This window comes from Cetorhinus maximus, chromosome 3 (genome assembly GCF_964194155.1).
Source record: "Cetorhinus maximus chromosome 3, sCetMax3.hap1.1, whole genome shotgun sequence".
In the NCBI taxonomy this organism is placed as follows: domain Eukaryota; kingdom Metazoa; phylum Chordata; class Chondrichthyes; order Lamniformes; family Cetorhinidae; genus Cetorhinus; species Cetorhinus maximus.
The window spans coordinates 185284691-185308732 of record NC_135881.1 but is presented as its reverse complement, the minus strand read 5'-3'; the positions used below and the strand labels follow the sequence as shown (position 1 = coordinate 185308732).

Here is a 24042-nt window from a genome sequence, read left to right as displayed (position 1 = left end):
GAAACAAAATGACTTGAAAGAAACAATGGGAAAATTCAAAGCCTACTGCCGCCCTAAGGAAAACATCACGTATGAGATTTACCGATTTTTCACATGCACGCAAGGCAGTGACAACATTAGTCGGTATGTGACTGATCTGAGAAAACAAGCAAAATCCTGTGAACTTGGAGAGCTTGAAGAATCACTCATCCGAGATAGAATCATTTGCGGAATCGCAAACAGCTTTTGAGAGACATCGGAGAAAGTAATAAATATCTGCAGAGCAGCAGAGACAGCGAAATGCCAGATTAAACAGATAACAGAAGATAATAAGTCGCACACGATCAAGCAGTTAGATGCAGTTAAAAAGAAACAGCCCCAGGAAAGAACAAATAGACAGTCTGAACATAAAAAGAACAAAACTGCTATGCCATTTAAATGTAGCCGATACGGAACAGAGCATTTACCACCTAGTTGTCCAGCCTATGGAAAGCAGTGTAAGAACTGTGATAAACTAAATCACTTCACTAAGATGTGTAAATTGAAGATAGTGCACACAACTGACACAGACATTGAAACTGAACTTTTTGTTGGCGCAGTAACAACAAATTCCAAAGACGAATGGATGGTTGATTTAAAAATTAGCAACGCGATGGTGAATTTCAAGCTTGACACAGGTGCACAAGCAAATGTCATTCTCATAAGCCTGTATCATAAGGTAAGCAAAGAAAAACAGCTAACTAAAACAAAAGTGAAGCTGTCTACTTATACAGGTGAAAAAGTCGCAGTAGAAGGCAAGTGCACACTTAAAGTGAACTACAAAAAACAGTCTCAAGCAGTTCCATTCATAGTGGTGAAAACTGATGCAAAACCCATTCTTGTGAGCTTGTGAAAATCTGAAGCTAATCAACAGAATAATGACTGTCACCACTGATGACATCCTGAGCGAGTATAAAGATGTGTTCCAGGGATTTGGCTGCGTAAAAAGAGAACACACCGTCAAGATTGACGAATCCGTGACCCCCAAAATACGCCCACCCAGGAAAATACCAGTAATGCTGAGAGACCGACTGAAAGCAGAGTTGGACAGAATGGAGAAACTTCACATCATAAAGAAAATTGGAGAACTGACAAAGTGGGTTAATCCAATTGTAACTGTAGAAAAATCAGATGGGAACCTACGAGTCTGTCTGGATCCCAGAGACCTAAACCTGGCAGTACAACGAGAGCATTACCAGATGCCCACAGTAAAAGAGATCATGTGTAAGCTAGCTGATGCTACTATTCAGTCTTGGGTGCGAGTTCAGACGGCTGGCAGGTCAAGCTGGATGAACGCAGCTCCTATCTCTGTACCATCAACACACCAAATGGGCAATACAGGTTTTTATGCTTACCTCTTGGTATTAATTCAGCTCCAGAGGTGTTCCACAGAACAGTGAAGTGGCTGTTTGAAGGGTTAGAGGGTGTGGAAACATATATCGACGATATGCTGGTCCGGGGAGCCTCATGAGAAGAACATGACCACAGACTGAGGCAGGTGCTGGCCAGAGCTAGGGGAAGGAGCCTCAAGTTGAAGAAGGAAAAGTGCAAATTAGGTCTTCAAGAAATCAAGTACTTGGGACATGTGCTAACAAGCGAGGGACTGAAGCCGGACCCGCATAAAGTCGAAGCAGTCATGAACATGCCACCCTCAGAATGTAAGAAAGACTTGGAGAGGTTTTTGGGAATGGTGCCCTATCTTGGGAGATTCATTCCGAACATGTCAGACCTGACAGCACCTCTCAGAGAACTTCTGCAAGATGAAGTGGAATGGCACTGGGAACAAAGTCACCAGGAAGCTTTCACCAGTCAGATGAGAACACTGACCCAGGCACCAGTGTTGAAGTATTACAATATCAGTCAGCCAGTCAAGATCTCAGTGGATGCTTCAAAGACTGGCCTGGGAGCTGTCCTCTTGCAAAGTGAGGCACCAGTGGCGTACGCTTCAAAGGCAATGACTGAAACACAGCAGCCCAAATAGAGAAAGAAATGCTAGCAATTGTGTTTGGCCTAGAATATTTCCACCAATTTGTCAATGGCAAAGACGTGGAGGTAGAGTCTGATCATAAGCTTTTGGAAGCTATATAAAAAGCCCCTGAGCTGTGCAGCACCAGGAATCCAAAGATTATTAATGCGTCTGCGGAAGTACCAGATTAGAGCTAAATACAAACCAGGCAAGGGAATGTACATCGCAAACACTCTGTCACATGTATACCTACCCTTCACAGAGGAAGAGGATAAAGAAAGGGAAGCACAGGCTCACATGCTGACGAAGAACTTACCTGTGGCTGTAACCAAACTGGATGAGATCAGGGAAGCGGCCAAGAATGACACCACCCTGCGAAAACTGCAGCAGATTGTGCAAACTGGCTGGCCCACACATCGGAGCGGAGCCCCTTCTGCTGTACAAGAGTACTGGAACTTTCGTGAGGAACTTCATGTAGCAACCGGAATACTTTTCAAGGGAGAAAATATCATAATTCCTGCAACACTGAGGAAAGAAATGCTGCAGCACATATATGAAAGTCACCTCGGCATGGAAACATGCAGGAGAAGAGCTCGAGATGTAATGTATTGGCTTGGGATGGGAAGCTAATGATGAAATGGTGAATGCGTGTGCAGTGTACCAAAAGTACAGTAAATCGCAATGAAAAGAGCCACTTCAATCACTCAGTGTTCCAGAGAGGCTCTGGCAGAAAATTGGAGTGGACTTGTTTACATTTGACAACAGTGAGCACCTACTAGCAGTAGATTATTACTGAAAGATTTTTGAGTCTGTGCTGCTGAGAAATGATTGTACGAGCATCACTGTAACAAATTGTTTAAATTCAATTTTTTGTCACCACGACATACCTGAAGTGCTCATCTCAGATAATGGTCAGGTGATTCTCAGGCACTGAGTTTCGTAAATTTGCACAGGACTGGGAATTTTTCCATATGACATCAAGTCCCAAATATCCACAATCCAATGGAATGGTGAAATGTGCCATGCAGACCTTAAAACACCTGTTGAAGAAGGCAAAGGCAGATGGAAGAGACCCCTACCTGGATTTGCTGGATTTCAGGAATACTCCATTACAGGACATTGGATCATCTCCAGCATAGCTCCTAATGGGGAGAAGACTAAGAACTAAGCTTCCAACTGCGCTCCAACTGTTATTTCCACAGCTAGTGAGCTACTGTGTGCAGGACCTGCTGAAACTGAGACAGCAGAAGCAGAAACAGTACTTTGATCGAGGCGCCTGACCTCTGCCTGACCTAAACATGGGAGAGACAGTGAGGATTCAGCATGAAGGGATCTGAAATTGCTGTTGTCACAGGAATCGCAGGAGAACCAAGATCTTACATAGCGCAGACTCCAAATGGACAACAGTACAGGAGAAACTGGAAATTCTTATGGAAAACAAATGAAACTCGACCCTGTTCTGAACCAGAAAGTGTAGCTGAAGATCCAAATCCAGAATGCACCAGTGAAGAAACAGATAGCCAGGCAAAGCCTGAGGGTCCGGAAGACTATCCAATGGGTGATAGTGACACAGAGCTGGAGAAGGCCCCTTGTCCTTCAAAATCACCTCTGTCACCGTTCAGAACATCCAGTGGAAGAATTGTGAAAAAAACATAGAGATACAGAGATGAGTGAAAGGCAAAACAGACTGATCAAAACAGAGTGAGAAAGAATAGATAAGAGATTTTGTGCACTTGAGTTGTATAAAGATTTTTTTTTTAAAAAAGGGAAATGTCATGATAATAGTTGATTGTGGAAGTGGGCTCTGGTATTAGATACTATACAGTACTCTGTACTAGATAGGGGGGGTCACTTGACCTGGGGTTTGGAGGTCAGATAGCACATGTTGGAGCCTGTCCTAATGGAATTCAGCAACTGCAGATATGTGTTTATGTTAGGAAAATATTTTATCAATAAAGTTAGTCCAGTTAAAATGTCGATGGCCTGTTTGCATGGTTGAAACAAAAAATGAGACAGGAATGAAGAAAATTTCCTTTCCATTTCTTCCAGATGGGAACTTTGGAAACGGAGTGGAAGCATAATGGAAAAAGATCACCCTCCAAAATTATTTGTCTGAAAATCATTAAGTGCATTAACCTCCCTACTTGTAAACATTTGGGATTGTACTTTTATTTATATAATAATAAAACTGAACTGAGGAAAGTTTTAGATAATTTTGCTCTTGTCCTACCAAATGGAGTGTTCTCTCTGAATGCCAAAGTCTCTTAAACTATTTTGCTTTATTAACAGAACAGAACCGACCAACACAGAATGAAATGGAAAGAAAAAGAATTCTTCAGGTTGCTCGGATATTGTACAAAAGTGGAACAGAGCCTTGTGCTTCTTAAAGTAAAATACCAGGCACCAGTGGATGATAGCAATGGTGAAGTAACTTGGAAATGGCATCTTAACGAGACATCAAATGTTCATTTCCTAAGCTGAAATGGTCTGCATGAAATGTTTCACTGTAGCCTGGCCAACACCGATTCTTCATCCAAGACCACCAAACTATGATTAATCCTTTGCTGTTTATATGAGCCTTGTCAGCACATATACCTACAACACAGCAGTGGCTACATGTCAGAAATATTTCCTTGGCTCTGAAGCATTTTAGAACAACTGAAGGACATTAAAAGTGCCACATAAATGTAAACGTTTTCTTTTTCTTTCTAATGTTGGGCCAGATGAAGCTCACGAGTCACTTTCTCATATCAAATGGATATTCTATCAGTTTTATCATGATCCATTATCAAATTCCTTTAAACAAAACCGCTTTGATGTGATCATTAAAAGTCCACCAATTCTGTAAACGTATTAAAGAACATTGGTTAAAAAAATATATTCCCCAATGGGAAACATTACCTTGACTTTTGAAGCTGCTTCATTAAACTTCCTTGAAAATGATTCTAAATTCTTAGCATTTAAGCTAACTCGGCTATCCATCTTGATACCTTCCAGACCATCTGCCAGTTTTGAAATGCTTTTATCGAATCGTGTTTCATGGACAACCTGCCCCTTCTCATTTTGGACATACAATGCAACTCTTATTTCCATTTTAGAATTTGAGACGCAGCTGATCTTAGTCAGAGAGGTAATTTGCCTTAAGATTTCATCCAGCTTTACTCGTAGTTTATCTTGGCCAGCATATATGTTTTCAAATTGTCTCTGATTTGAGTTGTCAAATCCCACAGCAATATCTATGGAGCAGGCTGGAAAACAAAAATAAGGGGCAGCAATTAAAAACTGGATTATTTGACAGTGTTTGCTTAACGTCATCACAATCAAATAAATTAGGATGGAAATGGTGGTCTAAGTTATTGACAGGATGCAATGCCCAAAATCCCAAAAAGAATCCAGTGTCAGAAGCTTTCTATCTGAAGCGCTAAGGTCAAAAGCCTACCGGCTGGCTTTTAACTATTCACTGTTGATCCAATAACTGTCTATTTCTTGCCAATGTGAGGTACGGGCCTTATTTACAATCAAAGCATCAAAGTTGCTACAGTCCACTGGTTTTGGGAGGATAGGAAAGTTAGTGGGATGAGGGCCGGGGCAGGCAATCTCAGGAGGGCCTCAGATAGGCCGGCAGTAGTCCGGCGTTTTTATGTGGGCCCAGGAGAATCAATCGCATTCCTCTCAATCTCGCCTTTAAAAAAATACATTTCTTGTATTGTAAGGCTGCTGGTTCGGACACTTGCCATTTAGTACAGATGGGTAGAGGATGCCGGAATGGACTTCAAAATTGCAGTTGGAGCCCTGCATACATCATAGAAATTCCCACCTGAAATGGGGCAGCTCTCTAGCCGTCCATCACAAGACCTTTCCCAAGATGGTGTCAACTGCAGTGGCAATATGAGGGAGGCGGTTACTCATTGATGGGCAAGGAGATAGACATTTTGGCTCTTCTGGGTAAAGTGTCAGGTCTTTGTGTCAGTTTGGCTCAGTTGGTTACTCTCTCATCTCCAGCACAGCATGGTGTGGGTTAAGCTCTACCACGGACAGAAACACTAGGGTAACTGCAACGCATCTAAAGACGGGTGTGTTTGGGTCACATGGGAAATTAAAACGTGAACAATTTAAAACCCAAAACCAACCAGCTCAAACCTGCCATTTGCAGTTTTAAGAGATGAGGGGCAGACAACAAACGTGCTCCCATTTAAATATTATATGAAGGCGGTGTGTCCTCCAATTTTAACAGTGGCCAGCTGGATTTCTCTGCTTCCCCCAGCACCCCAAACAAACTGTTAAGCTCCACCATTCATGTGGCCATGCTCCAAGACTGCCCCCAAGCCACCCACCTTCCCATAATCCGATCACCTTCTAATCTCCCCATGGCACCTTCCCCATTCTCCTCCAAGGACATTCCCCAATCTCTTGGAAGGACCCCCAATTGCCTCAATGCACCCCATCTCTTCGCTCTCCTACACCAACTGATGCCCAACCCTCCGCCCCCCCCCCCACCACAGCTCTGATCTCTCCAGGCCCTCCACCAGCCGATGTTCTCCACAACCCCCAAAATCTCTGGGTTCCCACAGCTGATGCACCCCCAACTCCTCCCTTCCTCCTCTACATTCACTGACTGCAGCAGGCCCGCCAGTCGACAGCCAGCCTGCCTCTTTATCTGGCTGGTTGCAGCTGGGAACCAGGTTCAAAAAAATGGTAAACATGTCCTGCCGTAAAATTTGGCCGGCCCCGAAGGAAACCCATACTTATCGGTTTTCTGACTACTAAACTGTGCTCCAGTTCCCTCCCCAGGGCCCCAGAAGTATCATGGTTATCCATGCAATTGTTACTTCCATGCAGTTTGTGAAAATGCAAGTCCGAATCCTAAAATCTTGCAGCACTAAAGAAGGCTAGTCAGCCCGGCCTGTCTGTGCTAGACCTTTTTTGAATGAGTTGTCCAATTTAGTTCTACACCCCAGCACTTATCAAAAGGTCCCGCAAATTAATTAGTCCCCTTCAAGTATATGTCCGATTGCCTTTTGAAAGTTCTTATGGAATCTGATTCTACCATCTTTTAGTATGTTACAGACCTTAACAGTAATCTGCTCTGTGAAAAACCTCTGCTCAGAAACTGCACCCCTCTTACCTTCTGCCATGATGTTATCCCTAACAAGTACAGCTAGTACACCTCCCCCTTTCATCTCTCTATCTTTTCTAATTATGTTCCACACTGTAATATTTAATTCCCAGTCCTGATTTTTCTGTAGCCATGTCTCAGTAATCCCTGGTTCCTCCCAACACATGATTGCCTCCAACTCCCCTGCTTTAATACAGACACCGCATGTGTTCCTGCACAGACATTTTAACTCATTTTTAATAGGATTTCCTCTCCTTTATGTTTAGCTATCCTTTTAGATGCCCGTTCTATAACTAATTATGTTATGCTCACAAGGGGAATATTCTTCCTCTGAAATACATTTCACTTGCCCTATATCACTCCCCAGAACTAGATACTGCTTCCTCCATCAGTGGAGTAGAAACAAACTGATTAAGATCAGATCTCCTGGGCGCATTTTAGGAATTCTTCACCCTCCTTTCCCTTTACTCTGCTTTTTTCCCCGATCTATAATTAAGTAATTTAATTCTCTTACTGCTCTGTTACTATCATTAAAAAGTTCTGCCTTCTTTCTTATTCACATACATCAGGGATGTTACTGCAGACTCATGTGGGAAGAAAAGTTCTACCTCATTTTATTAATAAGATCCTGATTGGAAATAACATTTATTTCCCTTCATGGTAACCAGGGACACTGTACACAGTTAACAACATTGTCACAGGCAATTTTACTGCAAGATTACAAATTAGAAACCTGTATCAATGAGCAAAGTCCACTAACCTTGAGATTTAGAGCAGAGATCACGAGTAATTCTTCGTTTAACTTCATCTAATTCCTTGAATCCTGCAAGAGCAAATTTTCTCTCCGGCGCTCCACTGATTTGAAGCAGCTCAGTTTCATTCACATCTCCAATACCAATGGCTAAAACATTGATGTTTTCCTTCCTCAAGTCATTGGCGGGGGCAACCACGCTGTCTCTGGATTTCCCATCTGTAATCACCAAGAGGGACTGAGGGACCCCTTTCAGCTTTCGACTTCCTGCTGATGGTTCAAAGAGGCCCTTCACAAATCTAAGTGCCTTCCCTGTCAAGGTGCTTTTCTTCATTTGGGTGATTTTATCAATTTTATTGAGTGCATTAGCCTCGCTCAGTTTAAATTCAATGATTTGATCTGAGCTATATTGGACTAATGCAAACTGAAAGTTTTTTGAACCCATAATAAGTGTTTTAATTATATATTTCAAGAACTCTTTCATAGATTTAAAGTCAGTTGAGGTAATACTTCCTGATCCATCAACTAGAAAAACAACATCTGCTTCTTCAATTGTGCAATCTGAAACAGAAGAACATAAACCACAAATTAATGGCATCAGTATTTCTATGTATAATTTCTTCAAACATTTTACAAGTTTTAGCCCTGAGCAGATAAATTTATAAATGTAAGTTCACTCTTGAATGCTGACTAGTTGTGGTACAACTTTGAGATTTTAATCGTGAGAAAAGTATTATTTTGACAAACCTGACAAAATCTAAGTGCTAAATTCTTGAGACCGGTTTTCTGGATTCAAATTGTTAATAACAGTAACACATAACAATAACTATAACATCCATGCACTGCCATTAATGTAAAATAAATGTCCCAAGACCTGTTTTAACAGTTGTAAATCGGACCAAAATTAGGCAAAGGGGCAGAATTTTACAGACCCCCGCTGGCAGGTTTGCAGGCACTGGGGCCCGTTAAGTTTCTGTGAGGCCTTCCTGCCATCTAACCGTCCACCTTGACCTGTTTGTAATTTTATGGGAGTTAGGCGAGGCCTAGGGCAATCTGCCAGCCCTCACCCCAATTGATTACCTTAAGTGACCAATTCATGGCCATTTAAGGGTTGCTTCGCCTGCCTGGCCTCAATTGTGAGGCCGGGAAGAGGGGTCCAGGAACAGGAGGCATCACCTTTCTCGGGCCTTGTGGGGATTGGGTGAGCGTGGCGCCTCCATCACTGGCCCCCTGTCCAGATCGGGCAACTGCCGCCCATCCCCTTGCCCCCACCACCCCTACTAAGGCCTGTCTCAATCCTCATGCTCCTTTCTCACTTTGCCATCAGGACCCCCGACGCCCTCTCCCCCAACCTTACCGGGCCTCCCCTCCTATCCCTCCCGCCAAGCACACACCTACCAGGTCGTGTGGGCTCCAGCACGGAATTTGATGAGACTGCTACCCGAGTGAGTGGCCGAAGCCCCGCCTCCAGCTAATTAATTAAATGGCTGCAAGGAGCCCATGATCAGGTGGATAGGGTTCCTGCTGACTTTTTCAGTGGCGGTGCGGGAAACTCCATCATCCAAAAAATCCTGGCCCAGGTGCTTTGGCCAATGTTCGTCCCTCAAGCAACACCCAAAACAGGTTACTTGGCTATTACCGCACTGATGTGCACAAGTTGGTTGCCGTGACTGCACTTCAAAAGTACTTCATTCCCTTAAAGTGCTTTGGATTTTTTGAGGTCGTGACAGGCGCTATATAAATGTAAATATTTCTTTTGCGCTTGGGATCACTTTAGTACTTGGTGTATACAGATCATTTGGACTTGGCTACTTGAAATTTGCTGATTCCACAGTAATAGGGTTTGGCAAAGAACAAAGAAGGGTTGTAAAATCTTCCCAGAAGGCATAGATAAGTTGGCACAATGGGCAGATTTGTTCAGATGCACTTTAATGTGCATATGTGTGGACATTTGATTGTTTAAAATGAAAGCATGCATTCCCTGGAAAGGTACTGAAGGGGGCAGGTGAACAGGGAGGCCCAATGGTCCAAAAACATAATTCCTTGAACTTGTGAATGCATGTTGGTAAAGCCATTTTTCAGCTTCATAAATTGAAATAAAAGTTCTGAAATTCTGTGGGGCATTGTTCCCAGCAGGTAAGTCCGGGTCATGCCTGCCATGTTCCCTGTGGTACTGACTCTACCAGATTTTACTGGATGTGCAACAATACAGTTTATTTGCACGGGTCAGGTTGCCTGTCTGGTTCATGTCTACTGAAAACTCTGGTGGACATTGGCCCATGTTGGGGGTATGAAGAGTGGGGTGGGCTGTATCAGCCCAATCATTAAGTCTTCAGCCTCCCTGAACAATTGTATAACCCCTGAACCTACCATGGAGATCTGTTAATTCTTTCCAATTGAATCTGATCTTTAACTTCCCCAAAATTATTGACAATTATCTTACTCTGAATAACTCACCTGCTTTGGTTTCTAAACAGATGCGATCAGAAATGTTTTGGGATAAATACTCCAAACGAGAGAAATTAGTAGCGTAAAACCAATGCTCGTCAGAACCTGCAATCATCCGAAGTTCGTTTTCATTGGCTGGAGCTACACCAATAGCGAGGACATGAACACCGTTATTCCTGATAGCTCCAGCTATATCATTTAGTCCTTTTTTCTCTGTCGCTTCCCCATCTGTTAAGAGTAACAGGAACTGAGGCACTCCAGCTTCCTTTCGTCCACCATTGGCCCCACTCAGAAGAGTCTTTGCATTTTCAAGGGCTTTGACTGTATTAGTGCTTCCCCCTAAAGTGTTTAATTTCCTGATTTCCTTCTGCACGGCAGCTTTAGTACGCAGTTTATTCAATTTAAATAGGATCTTGGGTTCGTCGGCAAACATCATAGCTCCAATTTGAGTTTTGTTTGTGCCAACATTGGTCTGGTTCACCAGGGTCTCCATGAACTTTTTCATGATTTCAAACATATCGTGCTCAATGCTACTCGAACCATCTATTACAAATAAAATGTCTACCTCTTCAGTCGTTTTGCAAGCTGAAAAAGAAGGAAAAAACAAATAATGAATGTCGTATCATGTCTGAGGAAACAAAGGACTAAAATTCCTTGCCACACCTGCCTTAACTGTGGAGGAGATACTGTAAGTTTGTAGGGTTACTAATGCCAGCCCTATTGCTGATGATATACTCCACCAGTAGGAGTAAGGAGGGATGAGTTGGAGCAGTGCATGTATGACGCTTCCAGTCTTATGCCTTGTGTCATGCAGTGTAGAAGCCACACGTTGAACTTTTTTGTGGTCGCCCATGACAGCGAGAGTCCAACTAGCTCTTAGTTTTCTCAAAATTAAGTCTGGAGGGACCCTCATTTGAGAAGCCTACAGAGCTCTCTTCACATCAAAGTCTTCATCGGACCGGACAATATGTCTGAATAGTTAAAATCACTGAAGACCGATGGCTTCAGATGGTGTAGATTGTACTTGTGCCTTCTGATACAGAGGGCTGGACAGAAAGGATACCTGTTGCTCATGTAATACACAATATGATCATAGAGGAGGAGGATTCTATTCAGCCAATACTCTCTGTGACATATTCTACAGAAATGAGTGGATACAACTTTCAGAAAAAAAAAGGCTGGGACCCTTTTTTCTAGTAAAGAGAAGTTTGAGGGGTCACCTGATAGAGGCCTTTAAAATTATAAAAACATTTGATAGGATAGAGTAGGAGAACATTTCCACTTGTATGGAAATCAAAACTAGAAAATAGAAGATACTCAGTGAATAGGGAATTACCCAGAGAGTGGTTTAGAATGTGGAACATGCAACCATTTGATGTAGTTGAGGGAAATTGTTTAGATTTATTTACGGGGAAGCTAGATAGAACACAAGGGTGAAGGGAATAGAAGGAAATGCTTATAAGGTCCAACAAACTAGGGTAGGGAGGAGGTTCGTGTGCAGCACAAATGGTGACAAAGGCCTGCAGGGCTGAATAGTCTGTTTCTGTGCTGTAAATCTACATAAATTAATACTATGACAATGATAATTCTCCCATACTTGATTTATGAAAAATAGCAGCATGGTTTCCAGAATAAAGGCCCCTCACTAGGGTCAGGGGCATCCCATGCAGCAACTGTTTTAGATGGGTCTTGAAAATTTCACATTCCAAACTGATCACGTGGTTGGGCTTTTCCTTCAGGGACATAAGCTGGAATTTTCCAGTCCTGCCTGCAGTGGGAACCAGCATGGGTGGGACTGGAAAGTTTGGAGAGCAGCCAAAGGTCCATTGACTTTGGGTGGGAATTGCCAGTACCGCCAAAATCATGGCCGTAGGCTCTCGGGGCAAATTGGATTGCAGAGCTTCATTCACAGGGTGCCAAGGAAGATTCCAAGTTCAGCCCCTCAAAACACCAGGAGGAGGTATCCAATACATAGTGGCATTACAAGAGCCAAACATCATAATAGTGGAACCTATAATCAATGAGTCATGAAACAGATGGGGAAGCATACCATTGATAGTGTGACATGGTTATTACCACAGTTCATTCCTTTTGGCTACAAAATGGGCCTTTCACATCTGTGAAAGAAATCATTGGTGCATCACTGTTAATATTGGGGAGAAACCTAAGAGCTTTGAAAATAATTGTGGGTCGCCTCCATTTCCAGGTCACAACCCCACATCTTCTCTCGGCTCATCCACCTGGGAGATCCTCCTGGAGGTGACAAACTAAGAGGCCGCCACCATCATGTTCCTCGGTCTATAGGCCCAGCCAAATGGCCCACAGCCTTGAAGGATGGCAGCCCTACCAGGCAGAGGTGCATGCTGCCACTGCAGGATTGCAGTTGTGTCCCATGCTACTCTGGTGGTGGGGTAAGAACTGGAGGTCTCGTGGACCCCTCTAGCCATGCAGCTGTTGGCAAGTCACATACAGCCACCTGCTGGGCTTTGGCCTCAGCAGGGGACTCTCTGTTTTAGGGAAGATCTCAGTGACATCCCCAATCAGCCTACAAATGGGCACTTGATTATTCATTATGTAGTATTAGGGTGTTCAGGGCTGAATGGGTTAATGTGTGGGACTGGAGAAACAGTATTGCCCACATGATGATATAAGAGAGAGCCACATCACTAGGGCCGGAATTTTCCAGCCCTCCCCCAGCGGGTTCCCCTGCGGTATATCTGTAAACAGTTATGTTCATGCAATAAGTGAGACATATCTATGTCTCTGTAACCATTCCTTAGCCAGTCACAACCAACATACAAGATATTAATTCATTAATTACTTGCTGTGGCTGGGCAGATAGCCATTATTGGTGAGGATCCACCTTGGGCAAGAGTTCCCTTTGAACCGCTGATACAACTCTCTCATATTTAAAATTTCTCCCGGCTCCGCCTGCAAACATGCCTCCATTGGACAGGGAAGGTTCCACCCAAAGAGTCCAATTTAGCTAAGTTTTATCTGAACAAGCTATTCTTGGTTTGCCTGATAATGAGTGTCTCGTGTGAAGATAATATCAGCAGGTTCCTGGAACTCTTTATGGCAGGAAGTGAAGAAAAACTTTTACTTACCTCTACGTGGCTTGCACATGCTCCATGAAATTTTCTTTTGCACCTTTTTCAGCAGGTCAAAGCTATTGATATAGTGAACATTATCGTCGGATCCTCCAATTTCCTGAAGCTGCTTGTAGTTAGCTCCCAACACGCCGAGGGCCATCACAATGACTCCTTTGTCCCTTATTGCTTTGGCTGGTTGAAGGACTTCATCCTGTGCCTCTCCATCGGTTACCACTATGAGGTACTGTGGGATATCAGGCCGCCCCCCTTTGGGTTCATCAAAGTAGTCCGCTGTAAAACTCAGCGCCTGACCTGTATGAGTCCTCCCTTTCAGCTGCAGTATGTTATCGATCTCTCTGCGTAGATCAGTTCTTGAAGAGTACTTATTAAGCTGGAACATTGGTTTTGGATTTGTGGAATACTGCAGTACCCCAATTTGAACATTATCTGATCCAATATTGCTTTGATTTACAAAAGTTATCATGAACGCCTTCATTTTCTGAAAATCATCTGAACTTATACTTTCTGATCCATCAATTAGGAAGATGATGTCAGCTTTTAGCCTGCAAGCTAAAGGAAGATAAAGCAGCATTAATATTTTTAAGATGCTGTGTCAATAAGTTTAAATAAAGCAGCAAAGAAACAATTACATACATTTTATCCACACTTGCATATATGTCTCATATGGTGGGCAGATTTTCTACACAAAGATTGCTTTCTGTAACACTTTCATGTCAAGGTTTTCATGAAATTTTCCTTTGTAAACTTTTATAATGATACCAGGGTTTGGAGAGCTCAATTACAACACAGGTTGCTTAAATATTGCTTCTATTTCCTTGGGCCAGAATCTTCGGCTCGGCGAGCGGGGGCGGGGCTCGCGCGCTGACACGCAAAATGATGTGCGGTGATGGCGGGTGTGCGTCCCGACGTTGCCATGCGTCATTCCGATTTTCAGTTTGGCGGGCACGCATCGGAGTCGGCTGCAAGCTCGCTGAACTTTCAAAGGCCTATTAAGGCCTTTTAAAAACTAATTAAACCACTTAACCTAGCTGTCCGTCCAGCCTTAAGGTTGGCGGGCAGGCGAAGAGCCCAGGTGGCCTTTGCATTTTTCATGATACCTCATCCACGGGCGGGATGAGGATTCATGAGTGATTTATAAGTGAAATAAAGATTTTTATTAAAATTCATAGACATGTCCCAGCTGATGTGACACTTTCACACGAGGGGACATGTCCTAAATTCCTTTTTTCTTTATTAAAATTTTTGAAATTCAAACTGATCTCCTTGAGGCAGCTTTGTGCCTCAGGGAGATATCTGCGCAGGGCAGGCTCCGACTCAGCCTATTCCCCCCCGTCCGCACAGGGAGCGCTCAGCGCTTCCGGGTGCGCGTCACGCTGGACGGGCCTTAATTGGCCCGCCCACGAAAAATGGCAGCATGCAGTGGGCGGCAATTGGCTGCATGCCCGCCCACGCCAGCTCACACCCAACCCCCCTAACGGGGAGAAAATTCTCCCCTTAAATATAGAAGTGTGCAGAGGGTGATCTGATTGTGGTGTTTCAAATGTTAAAAAAGATTCAATAGGGTTGATACAAATTGTCACAAGGCTATGCCCCTTTATTTTTGGAAATATGATTTTTCAGCTTTTAACTGACTGGAAATTTTGCAATTTGAAGTGATACAGCACAAACTATGCATGGCCACCTTCTAAGGTAAAGGTGAAAAAGCAAACCAGTCACCCTCAAGGGAGGGCGAAGAGAGGGGCATTTCGTATAATTCAAAGATCCATTGAAAGTCATCACAGTCTAAGGAAGAGACATTAAAATGCAAAGTGCTGGATATTGAAACAATGGCTGCCATGGACAGACCCACCCAAAACCCCCTGGAAATACACAATGGGTGAAGTATAACAGGGCAGGCTACAGACACTGCAGAGAAATTGTGGCACAGGTAGTGTTAAGAAGGTTTTCAGCAGAGAAAACAGGATGAAAAGTCATGCTCTCTCCCTCTCTCTCTTTTGGATACGGTGTGTGTCACCCAGTTCAAGGAGTCAATTATCAGAACCCTACCAGGAAACTGAGATCTTGTAATAATTGCAAAATTTTCTACATCTGACCGCGCCCAAGAAACCAGCTAACTCAAATCAACTCCAATGTTTAACAACCTATGCCTCAAAGACAAGCAAAACCACTTAACCATATATTATTTGAACTTTTTTTTATTGGACTCTAACTTCCCTTATTTCTGATACAAATGAACATGCGAACATATGAAAATGAGCAGAAAATGAGCAAGCCTGCACCACCATTCAATAAGATCATGGCTGATATTTTTGTGTTTCGAATTCCACATTCCCATCTGTCCTCGATAACCTTTGATCCTTTGCCTAACAGTATCAATCGACCTCTGCCTTAAAAATATTCAATGACCCCGCCCCTGCCGCCTTCGGAAGTAGAGAGTTCCAAAGTCGCACAACCCTCTGAGAGAAAAAAATTCTCCTCATCTCCGTCCTAAAAGGGCAACTCCTACTTTTAAAACAGTGCCTCCTAGTTCTGGACTCACCCACAAGAGGATTTATCCTTCCCACGTCCACATTGTCAATGCCATTCAGAATCTTATCTACTTCAATTAAGTTACCCCTCACTCTTCTAAACTCCAGTGGAAACAAGCCCAGTTTGTCCAGCCTTTCCTCATCAGACAACCCGTTCGTTCCAGGTATCAATCTAGCAAACCTCCTGTGAACCACCTCCAACGCATTTACATCTTTCCTTAAATAAGGAGACCAAAACTGCACAAAATATTTGAGATGTGGTCTCACCAATGTCCTGTATAACTGAAGCATTAACATCCTTACTTATATGTTCCATTCGTCTTGTAATAAAGGATAGCATTCCATTAGCCTTCTTAATTACTTGTTGTACCTGCATAGTAACTTTTTGTGACTCGTGCACTATAAAACCTAGGTCTCTGTATCATGAAGCTACTAATGTGTATAATGTTATTGGAAATTATTTTTAAATAGGTTTAGTATGTGGGTGTGTCTTTGTGTGTCTTAATTGGATTAAAAACCAGCTAGTCTGGGTGCTTTGATGTATAATAGTTTTGAGGTGTAAACAGAGAGGTAGAGGTACATTTGCACTTTGTTGAATAGAGCATTCAAGAAGGGGAGTGAAATCTTGCCCCCAGCTATATTGCTAATAAAATTGGTACTATTAAATGGGTTTTATTGTTAGAAGAGGTGGAGTTCAAAGGGCCTGGTAATACAATGAAAATTTACATTCAAAGAGAAGTGCTGGACATAACCTGAGGGGAGTTTGTGTGTGCAGGGCAGGGGCATGGAACATCAAAGCAGCTGTGGAACCAAAGTGAAAGGAACCTCATTTTGAATTTGTAAGGTGAAAATGCTTTGCCTGGTGTCTGCTTAAAGTCTATGGGCAGAATTTTGCCCTCGGTTGGCGGGCGGGCCCCAACGGCTCGGCGGCAGGCGGGCAGCCGAACTCTGCCCCTGAAGCGGGCCCCGCTGCCATTTTAAGTGGGCAGGCCAATTAAGGACCGTCCAGCGGCCTGCCTGACAGGAAGCGCTATGCTATGCGCTTCCTGTGCAGGGGGGGAGGGATTCCCCATCTGTCAAAGTGCGCTCTTTCGCGCATGCACGTGAAAGAGCGCACTGCTCCCTGAGACTAAGTGCTGTCTCAGGGAGATCAGTGAAAGTGTTACAAAGTTATAAAAATAGAAATATAAAAAAATTATTAACACGTCCCCCTCATGTGACAATGTAACACGAGATGGGACATGTTAATAAATATCACATAAAATTTATTGAAGTTTTTAAAAACGGACATGAAACCTCATCCCGCCAGTGGATGAGGTTTCATGTATTATCAGGAGCCCGCTGGGGCTCCTGGCCTGCCCGCCAGCCATAAGGTTGGACGGGCAGGGTCTTTAATCATCTTAATTACCCTGTCAATGGCCTCAATTGGCCATTGACAGGTTCGCAGGCGGACAGCTGATTTCGCTGTCCGCCCTCCTTCCTAAAGATTTAAATGGACCGGGATGGCGTCTGGGGTTCCTCCCGACGTCATCCCGCGTCATTTTCCCATCGGCGAGCGGGTCCCGCCCTCAAATCGCCGACGGGAAAATTCAGGCCTATGGGTTGTTGTTGCCTTAGTTGAGGTTAGTTTCAGAATTTGTTAAAAAGTTATGATAGTAATAATTTGTAGCTATGTGTATATGTTTCACTTGTATAAATTAATAAATGTATCATGCTGTTTGATATAAAATCCTCTCGAGAACTGGTGGTCTTATTCCTGAATTTAGAGCTGCAGCTCAAACATACCACTTGAAATGATAGGTTATGACAGTTGTTTAAAGTTTCCCTCTGGGATTTTAAATAATAGCCTTTACCAACTGCTGTGTCATAACAATCTGTACCTCTGAATTCTGCAGCCGTTCTTGGTTTAAGTAATATTCAGCTTCTTTATTCTTCCTGCCAAAGTGAACAACTTCATATTTTCCCACATTATACTCCATCTGCCAGATTTTGGCCCATTCAATCAATTATCTATATCCGTCTGCAACTTCCATCTGTCCTCTTTACAACATACTTTCCTACCTATCTTTGGATTATCTGCAAATTTAGCCATCATGCCTTTACCCCCTCATCCAAACCATTGATATACATCGTAAAAAGTGACGCTCTAGCACAGGGCCCTGTGGGACTTTACTTATCACATCCTGCCAATCAGAAAAAGACCCATTTATGCATACTCTCTTTTTTCTGCCAGCCATCCAATCTTCTGTCTATGCTAATATGTTACTCCGTTCCATGAACTTTTATTTTCCACAATAACCTTTCAAGTGGTGCCCTATCAAATGCCTTCTGGAAATCCAAGTACAGCACGTCTACAGGTTCCCCTTTATCTGCCATTCATGTTACTCCTTCAAAGAACTTCAATAAATTGGTTAAATATGATTTCCCATTCGCAAAACCATGCTGACTCTTCGGAATTACCTTGAGCTTTTCTAACTGCCCAGCTATAACCTCCTGAATGACCGGTTACAACACCTTCCCCACGGCAGACATCAAGCTAACTGGCCTATAGTTCCCTGTTTTCTGATTCACTCCCTTCTTGAATAAAGAGGGTATATTTGCTACTTTCCAGTCTGCTGGAACCTTCCCAGAACCTAGCGAATTTTGGAAAATTAAGACCAACACATCTACTGCCTCATTAGCCACCTCTTTTAAGGTCCTAGGATGAAGTCCATCAGGACCCAGAGACTTATCAACCCGCAGCTCCATCAGTTTGCTCAGTACTGCTTCCCTAGTGATTGTAATTTCACCAAGTTCCCCTCTCCCATCCGCCTCCTGACTTGCAGCTATTACTGGGATGTTTTTTGTATCCTCTATAGTGAAGACAAAAGCAAAAAATTTGTTCATTTCATCTGCCATTTCTTTAACATCTACTATTAACTCCCCACTGTCACTCCCTAGAGGAGCAACACTTACTTTACTTACTCTTTTCCTTTTCAAATACCTGTAGAAACTCTTGCTATCCATTTTTACATTTCTAGCTAGCTGCCGTTTAACTTTTAAGTTATTCTCTGTTGTTCTTTATATTCTGACCAATCATCTGACCTTTCATCTTTGCGCAGTTCTATGCTTTTTCCTTTAGCATGATACTTTCCTTTACTTCTTTAGTTAACCATGGATGGTTTAGAATTTTTCTTTATAGTAGGAATATACTTATTCTGAGTATTCTGAAATATCCCCTTAAATATCTGATTTTCTATTGATCTATCCCCTAGCCTAGTATCTCAGTTTACTTTAGCTAGCTCAGCTTTCATGTCCACATAGTTTCCCTTATGTAAGCTTAAAATACTAGTCTTAGATGCACTCTTCTCCCTTTCAAACTGAATGTAAAATTCAACCATATTGCAGTTGTTGCTATCTAGGGGTGCCTTCACTCTGAGGTCATTAATTAATCCTGTCACATTACACAATACAAGTCCAATATGATTTGCTCTCTGGTTGGTTTCAGAAGGTGCTGCTCTAAAATCTATCTCAAAAGCATTCTATGAACTCCTCATCCAGGCTACTACTGCCAATCTGATTTTTCCAGTTTATACGTAGATTAAAATAATCCATGATTATTGCTGTCCCTTTATCACAAGCACCCAATATTTCTTCAGTATACTCTGTCCAACATTGTGGTTACTTTTGAAGGGGCCTGTAGACCACTCCCACTAGTGGCTTCTTTCCCCTACTATTCCTCATCTCCACCTAAACCGATTCTACATCCTGATCTCCTGAACCAAGATCATCTCTAACTGTTGCACCAATGCCATCCTTGATCAAGAGTGCTACCCCTCCACCTTTACCTAGCTCCCTATTCTTCTTGAATGTTATATATCCCTCAATATTCAAGATCCAATACTTGGCATCCTGTGGCCAGATCTCTGTAATGGCTATCAGATCATATTTATTTACTTCAATGTGTTATCAATTCATTTACTTTGTTATGAATACTATACACATTCAGATACAGGGCCTTTATCATTTTATCTTGAAACATTCCAAAGGTGTTATCTTTGTAACATCTAGTCTTGACTATTAGTCAAGAGGTTTTATCTCTGCCCCTTCCTGCTATTCTATGACCCTCATTTCCCATATTACTATTATGGTGTCCTTGCCTTGAATCTACCCCTTGATTTGTCACATCTACCCAAGCTTGATCCCTCACCACCGCACCCCACCCCACCCCCCCCACCCCGGCCTTGTTTAGTTTAAAGCTCTCTCTACTTCCTTAGTTATGTGATTTGCAAGAATACACATCCCAGAACGGCTCCGGTGTTAACAGTCCCAATGTTACAGCCCTCACTTTCCCCAGTAATGGTGCCAATGTGCCAATGCCTCATGAACTGGAACCCACTTCTCCCACACCAGTCTTTGAGTCACGCATTCATTTCTCTAATCTTATTTGCCCTATGCCAATTTGCATGTGGCTCAGGTAATAATCCAGAGATTATTAGCTTTGAGGTTCTGCTTCTTAATTTGGTACCTAGCTTCTCATACTGACTTCACAGAACCCCTTTCCTTGTCATTGGTACTTATATGGACCATGATGACTGTATCTTCCCGCTTCAACTGCAAGTTCCTCTCCAGCACTGAGCAGGTGTCCTGAACCCTGGCACTGGGCAGGCAACATAGCCGTCTGAACTATCGTTCTTTGCTGCAGAGAACGGTGTCAACCCCCCCTCAATATACTGTCTCCTACTACCACTACTGGAAAAATCAGATGGGAAAAGGTAGTGTAGATCAGAAGTGCACTGAATGTTTTCAGGATAGTTTCTTAGAGCAGCACATTCTGGAGCAACCAGACAGCAGGCTAAACTAGGTCTGGTATTGTGCAATGAGATAGGATTAATTGATGACTTCCTAGTGAAGGCATCCCTAGGTAGCAGCGATCATAATATGTTTGAATTCTACATTCATTTTGAGGGAGAAACGAGTGCATCCAAGACTAGCATTTTAAACTTAAATAAGGGCAATTATGAGGGCATGAAAGCAGAGCTAGCTAAAGTAAATTGGCAAATGAGGTTAATGGATATGTCAATAGAAACTCAGTGGCAGACATTTAAAGGGATATTTCAGAATACACAGAATTTATACATTCTAATGTATATAGGCAGGGCCCACCATCTGTGGTTAACTAGAAAAGTTAAAGACAATATCAAACGTAAGAAAAAGCATATAATTACGCAAAGACATGTGGCAAGTCAGAAGATTGGAAAGAATATAAACAAAAGCAAAGAATGACAAAATGATTAATAAGGAGTGAAAAATTAAAGTATGAGAGAAGGCTAGCTAGTAACATAAAGACGGATAGTAACAGTTTCTACAGATATTTAACTAAGAGAAGAGTTAACAAAGTGAGCATTAGTCCTATAGAGAGGGCGTCTAGGGAATTGATAATGGAAAGTAGGGAGATGGCGGATGAATTAAACAGGTATTTTGCTTCGGTCTTCATGATAGAGAGCACAAGTAACATCCCAGAAATAGCTGTAAAACAGGAAATAGGAGGGAGGGAGGAACTTGGAAAAATTACAACCACCAGGGAAGTGGTATTGAGCAAATTGTTGGGGCTGCAGGCTGACAAATTTCCAGGTCGAGGGGTAAGTATCCATGTCTTCAAGAAATATCCTTTGTTCCCTAGGGGGAGAATTTTCTCCCCATCAGGCTAGCCGGTCGAGAGCGGGCGCGGCCAGGTGTGGAGCCGATCGCCGCCTGTGATCGGCTGCACGCTGCCATTTTACCTGGGCGGGCTAGTTAAGGCCTGCCCAGCGTGACGTGTGCCTGGTAGCACTCAGCGCTACCTGTGTGGGCAGGGGGAGGAGGGAGAGTCGGGGGCCTGCGCTCTTTCGCGCATGCAGAAATCTCCCAGAGGCACGGAGCTGCCACAGGGAGATTATATTCAACTATGAAACATCAAAATAAAAAAAGTTAAAAATCATTTACACATGTCCCCTCATGTGGCAGTGTCACATGAGCTGGGACATGTTTATGAATTTTCATTAAAATTTTTATTTAATTAATAAAACCTTCAGGAGACTTCATCCTGCCCGTGGGTGTGGTTTCATGAAAATTTGTAAATGATTTGTAAATGGCCTTAACAGGCCTTTTTCAGTTCGGCGGGTGCACAGCTGACTCCAGTGCGTGCCTGCCGAACAAAAGATCTGAATAACGTGCAGTGACATTGGGACACACGCCCAATGTCACCGTGCGTCATTTTACACATCGGCGTGCGGGGCCCGCCCTCAGGCGCCGAACAGAAAATGCTGGCCTAGGATCCATCACATACTTTGGGGCCTGGAACGAAGATCTGAAGCAGCAGTGATTGGTGGAAGGTGAACAAGCCACGGCAGCTGCCAGGAACTTGAGTGTACACATGGAGAGAGCTCTTGTTGTGGTCGCAGATCCACTGAATAATGGGTAAAAGGAAACCACTCCAGTTCGTAAATCAGGCTGGCTGGTCACTGGGGGCCTTGATGGCCACAGGGGTTCAACTGATGATGCCCTGCACCTGGGGGAATCCAGCAATGGAGTTGAAACACACTACCCTCACTGCCTGCGAGGTCTCAGCTATTGTGAAGTGAATGTACTGTTCAGATATGACATATAGAACATCAATGATCCTGAGATGCTGCAGTGTACAGCCATTACTGAAATACCACCTAGGTTCACGGCTCATCCTAGGATGTTGCCAGAGAAGGTCAAGACACAGTGACTTTGACAGCAATTGGCAGGGCATGGTGGCCAAATCTGCAAGGTGTGAGGTATTTGGTGATGAGGCCAGGAGCTCTGTGACTACCTGCATTGATACTCACTGTGTCCTACTAGGCTCTTGGTCATCTCCAGGCAGCTCCTTCTTCGACGGTCAATCCTACCAGAATGGGCATGGCCTCTGTCTTCTTTCAGCCCCTCGGTCCTTTCCTGTGCTCCCCTGATGCCAGGGCTTCCCGCAGAGGATGTGGCCCCTCATCGCCATTGGGTCCAAAATCCGAAAGTCATTCGGCCATTGCCAGTTGCTGCTTTCCTTGGGCTCAGCTGGTTGTCCAATTATTCTTGGTAGCCTTGCCCCCTTCTCTCCTGCCTCCTTGATGCAAGGAGTGCAACAACCCCCTAAACTGCGTGAGCACTAAGGACCCACTCTGTCAGCCTCCTGTATACTGCCAAGGGCACCTGCCTACCAATGTTTGAGTGCATCTGTGCGCCATGGAAACTTGATGGCTCCAGGGCAATTCCTTGGGGCAACCATGATTGGTTCCCCACTCTGTACCAGTTATATGCACACATGCCATAGAACTGTAACATCTTAAAGCACAGAAGATCATTTGGTCTATCATGCATGGTGTAGCTCAAATACCCATTCTTAAACTCCCACTTCTCTTATTTCCAGATCCAACTCCTCTAAATTCCAACTTCGGATTGCTCCTTTTAAAACTGGTGTCATGTGGTGCCTCCTTGCTGCCGTGGGTTGGACACTGAACCCGGGAGTAAAATGCTAAAGAGGTGGTTGAATTAAAAAAAAGTCTCTGACAGATGGGCTGGACTTACTTCCAGGTTTTCCCTGCAAGATCAGAGCATCAAACCCATGTACCCAACTCTCATTCCCAGTGTGTCTCTGAATTAATGCAGGTGCCTGTGCCTTTTAACTTTTCTGAATCTCTCTAAGCAAACACTTGATCCTTTCCATAATAAGAACAGTAAATGCTGGAAATACTCAGCAGGTCTGACAGCACCTGTGGAGATGTTTCAGGTTGATGATCTTTCATCAGAACTGACAAACATTTCTTACTTTTATCCTCACATATGTACAGAAGTTACTAGAGCAAGTCTTAGATTCAAACCTGGACATCTAATAACCACTGTTAAAGATTCTGCACTAACTCTTTTGTTGCACTCTTTATGATTGGTAGGCAAGGTGCATCTTGTAGACTGCATTACTAACTCACTATCATAATAATGAGAAATGATCCATTGCTAACGCATTACCATCATAATGTGAAAATTCTATCCTTGCAGGTCATTTTTACTGATACAAGGAGATAGTAAAAAACATTACTGCCAGTTTTCACAATATTGATGAGGAAGTC

At 43.3% G+C, this 24042-nt stretch overlaps 1 protein-coding gene across 1 annotated transcript in view; it reads right to left on the bottom strand.

The window, feature by feature from the left end:
- LOC144674385 (collagen alpha-6(VI) chain-like) overlaps positions 1-24042 on the bottom strand; it is a 145984-nt gene that overhangs the window by 88703 nt on the left and 33239 nt on the right. Inside the window, exons 10-13 of the mRNA XM_078535786.1 lie at positions 13407-13961; positions 10309-10884; positions 7861-8412; positions 4886-5232 (exon numbers count right to left, since the gene is read on the bottom strand). Of these exons, the coding sequence (XP_078391912.1) occupies positions 4886-5232; positions 7861-8412; positions 10309-10884; positions 13407-13961 (2030 nt within the window). The remainder of the gene's footprint in view (positions 1-4885; positions 5233-7860; positions 8413-10308; positions 10885-13406; positions 13962-24042) is intronic.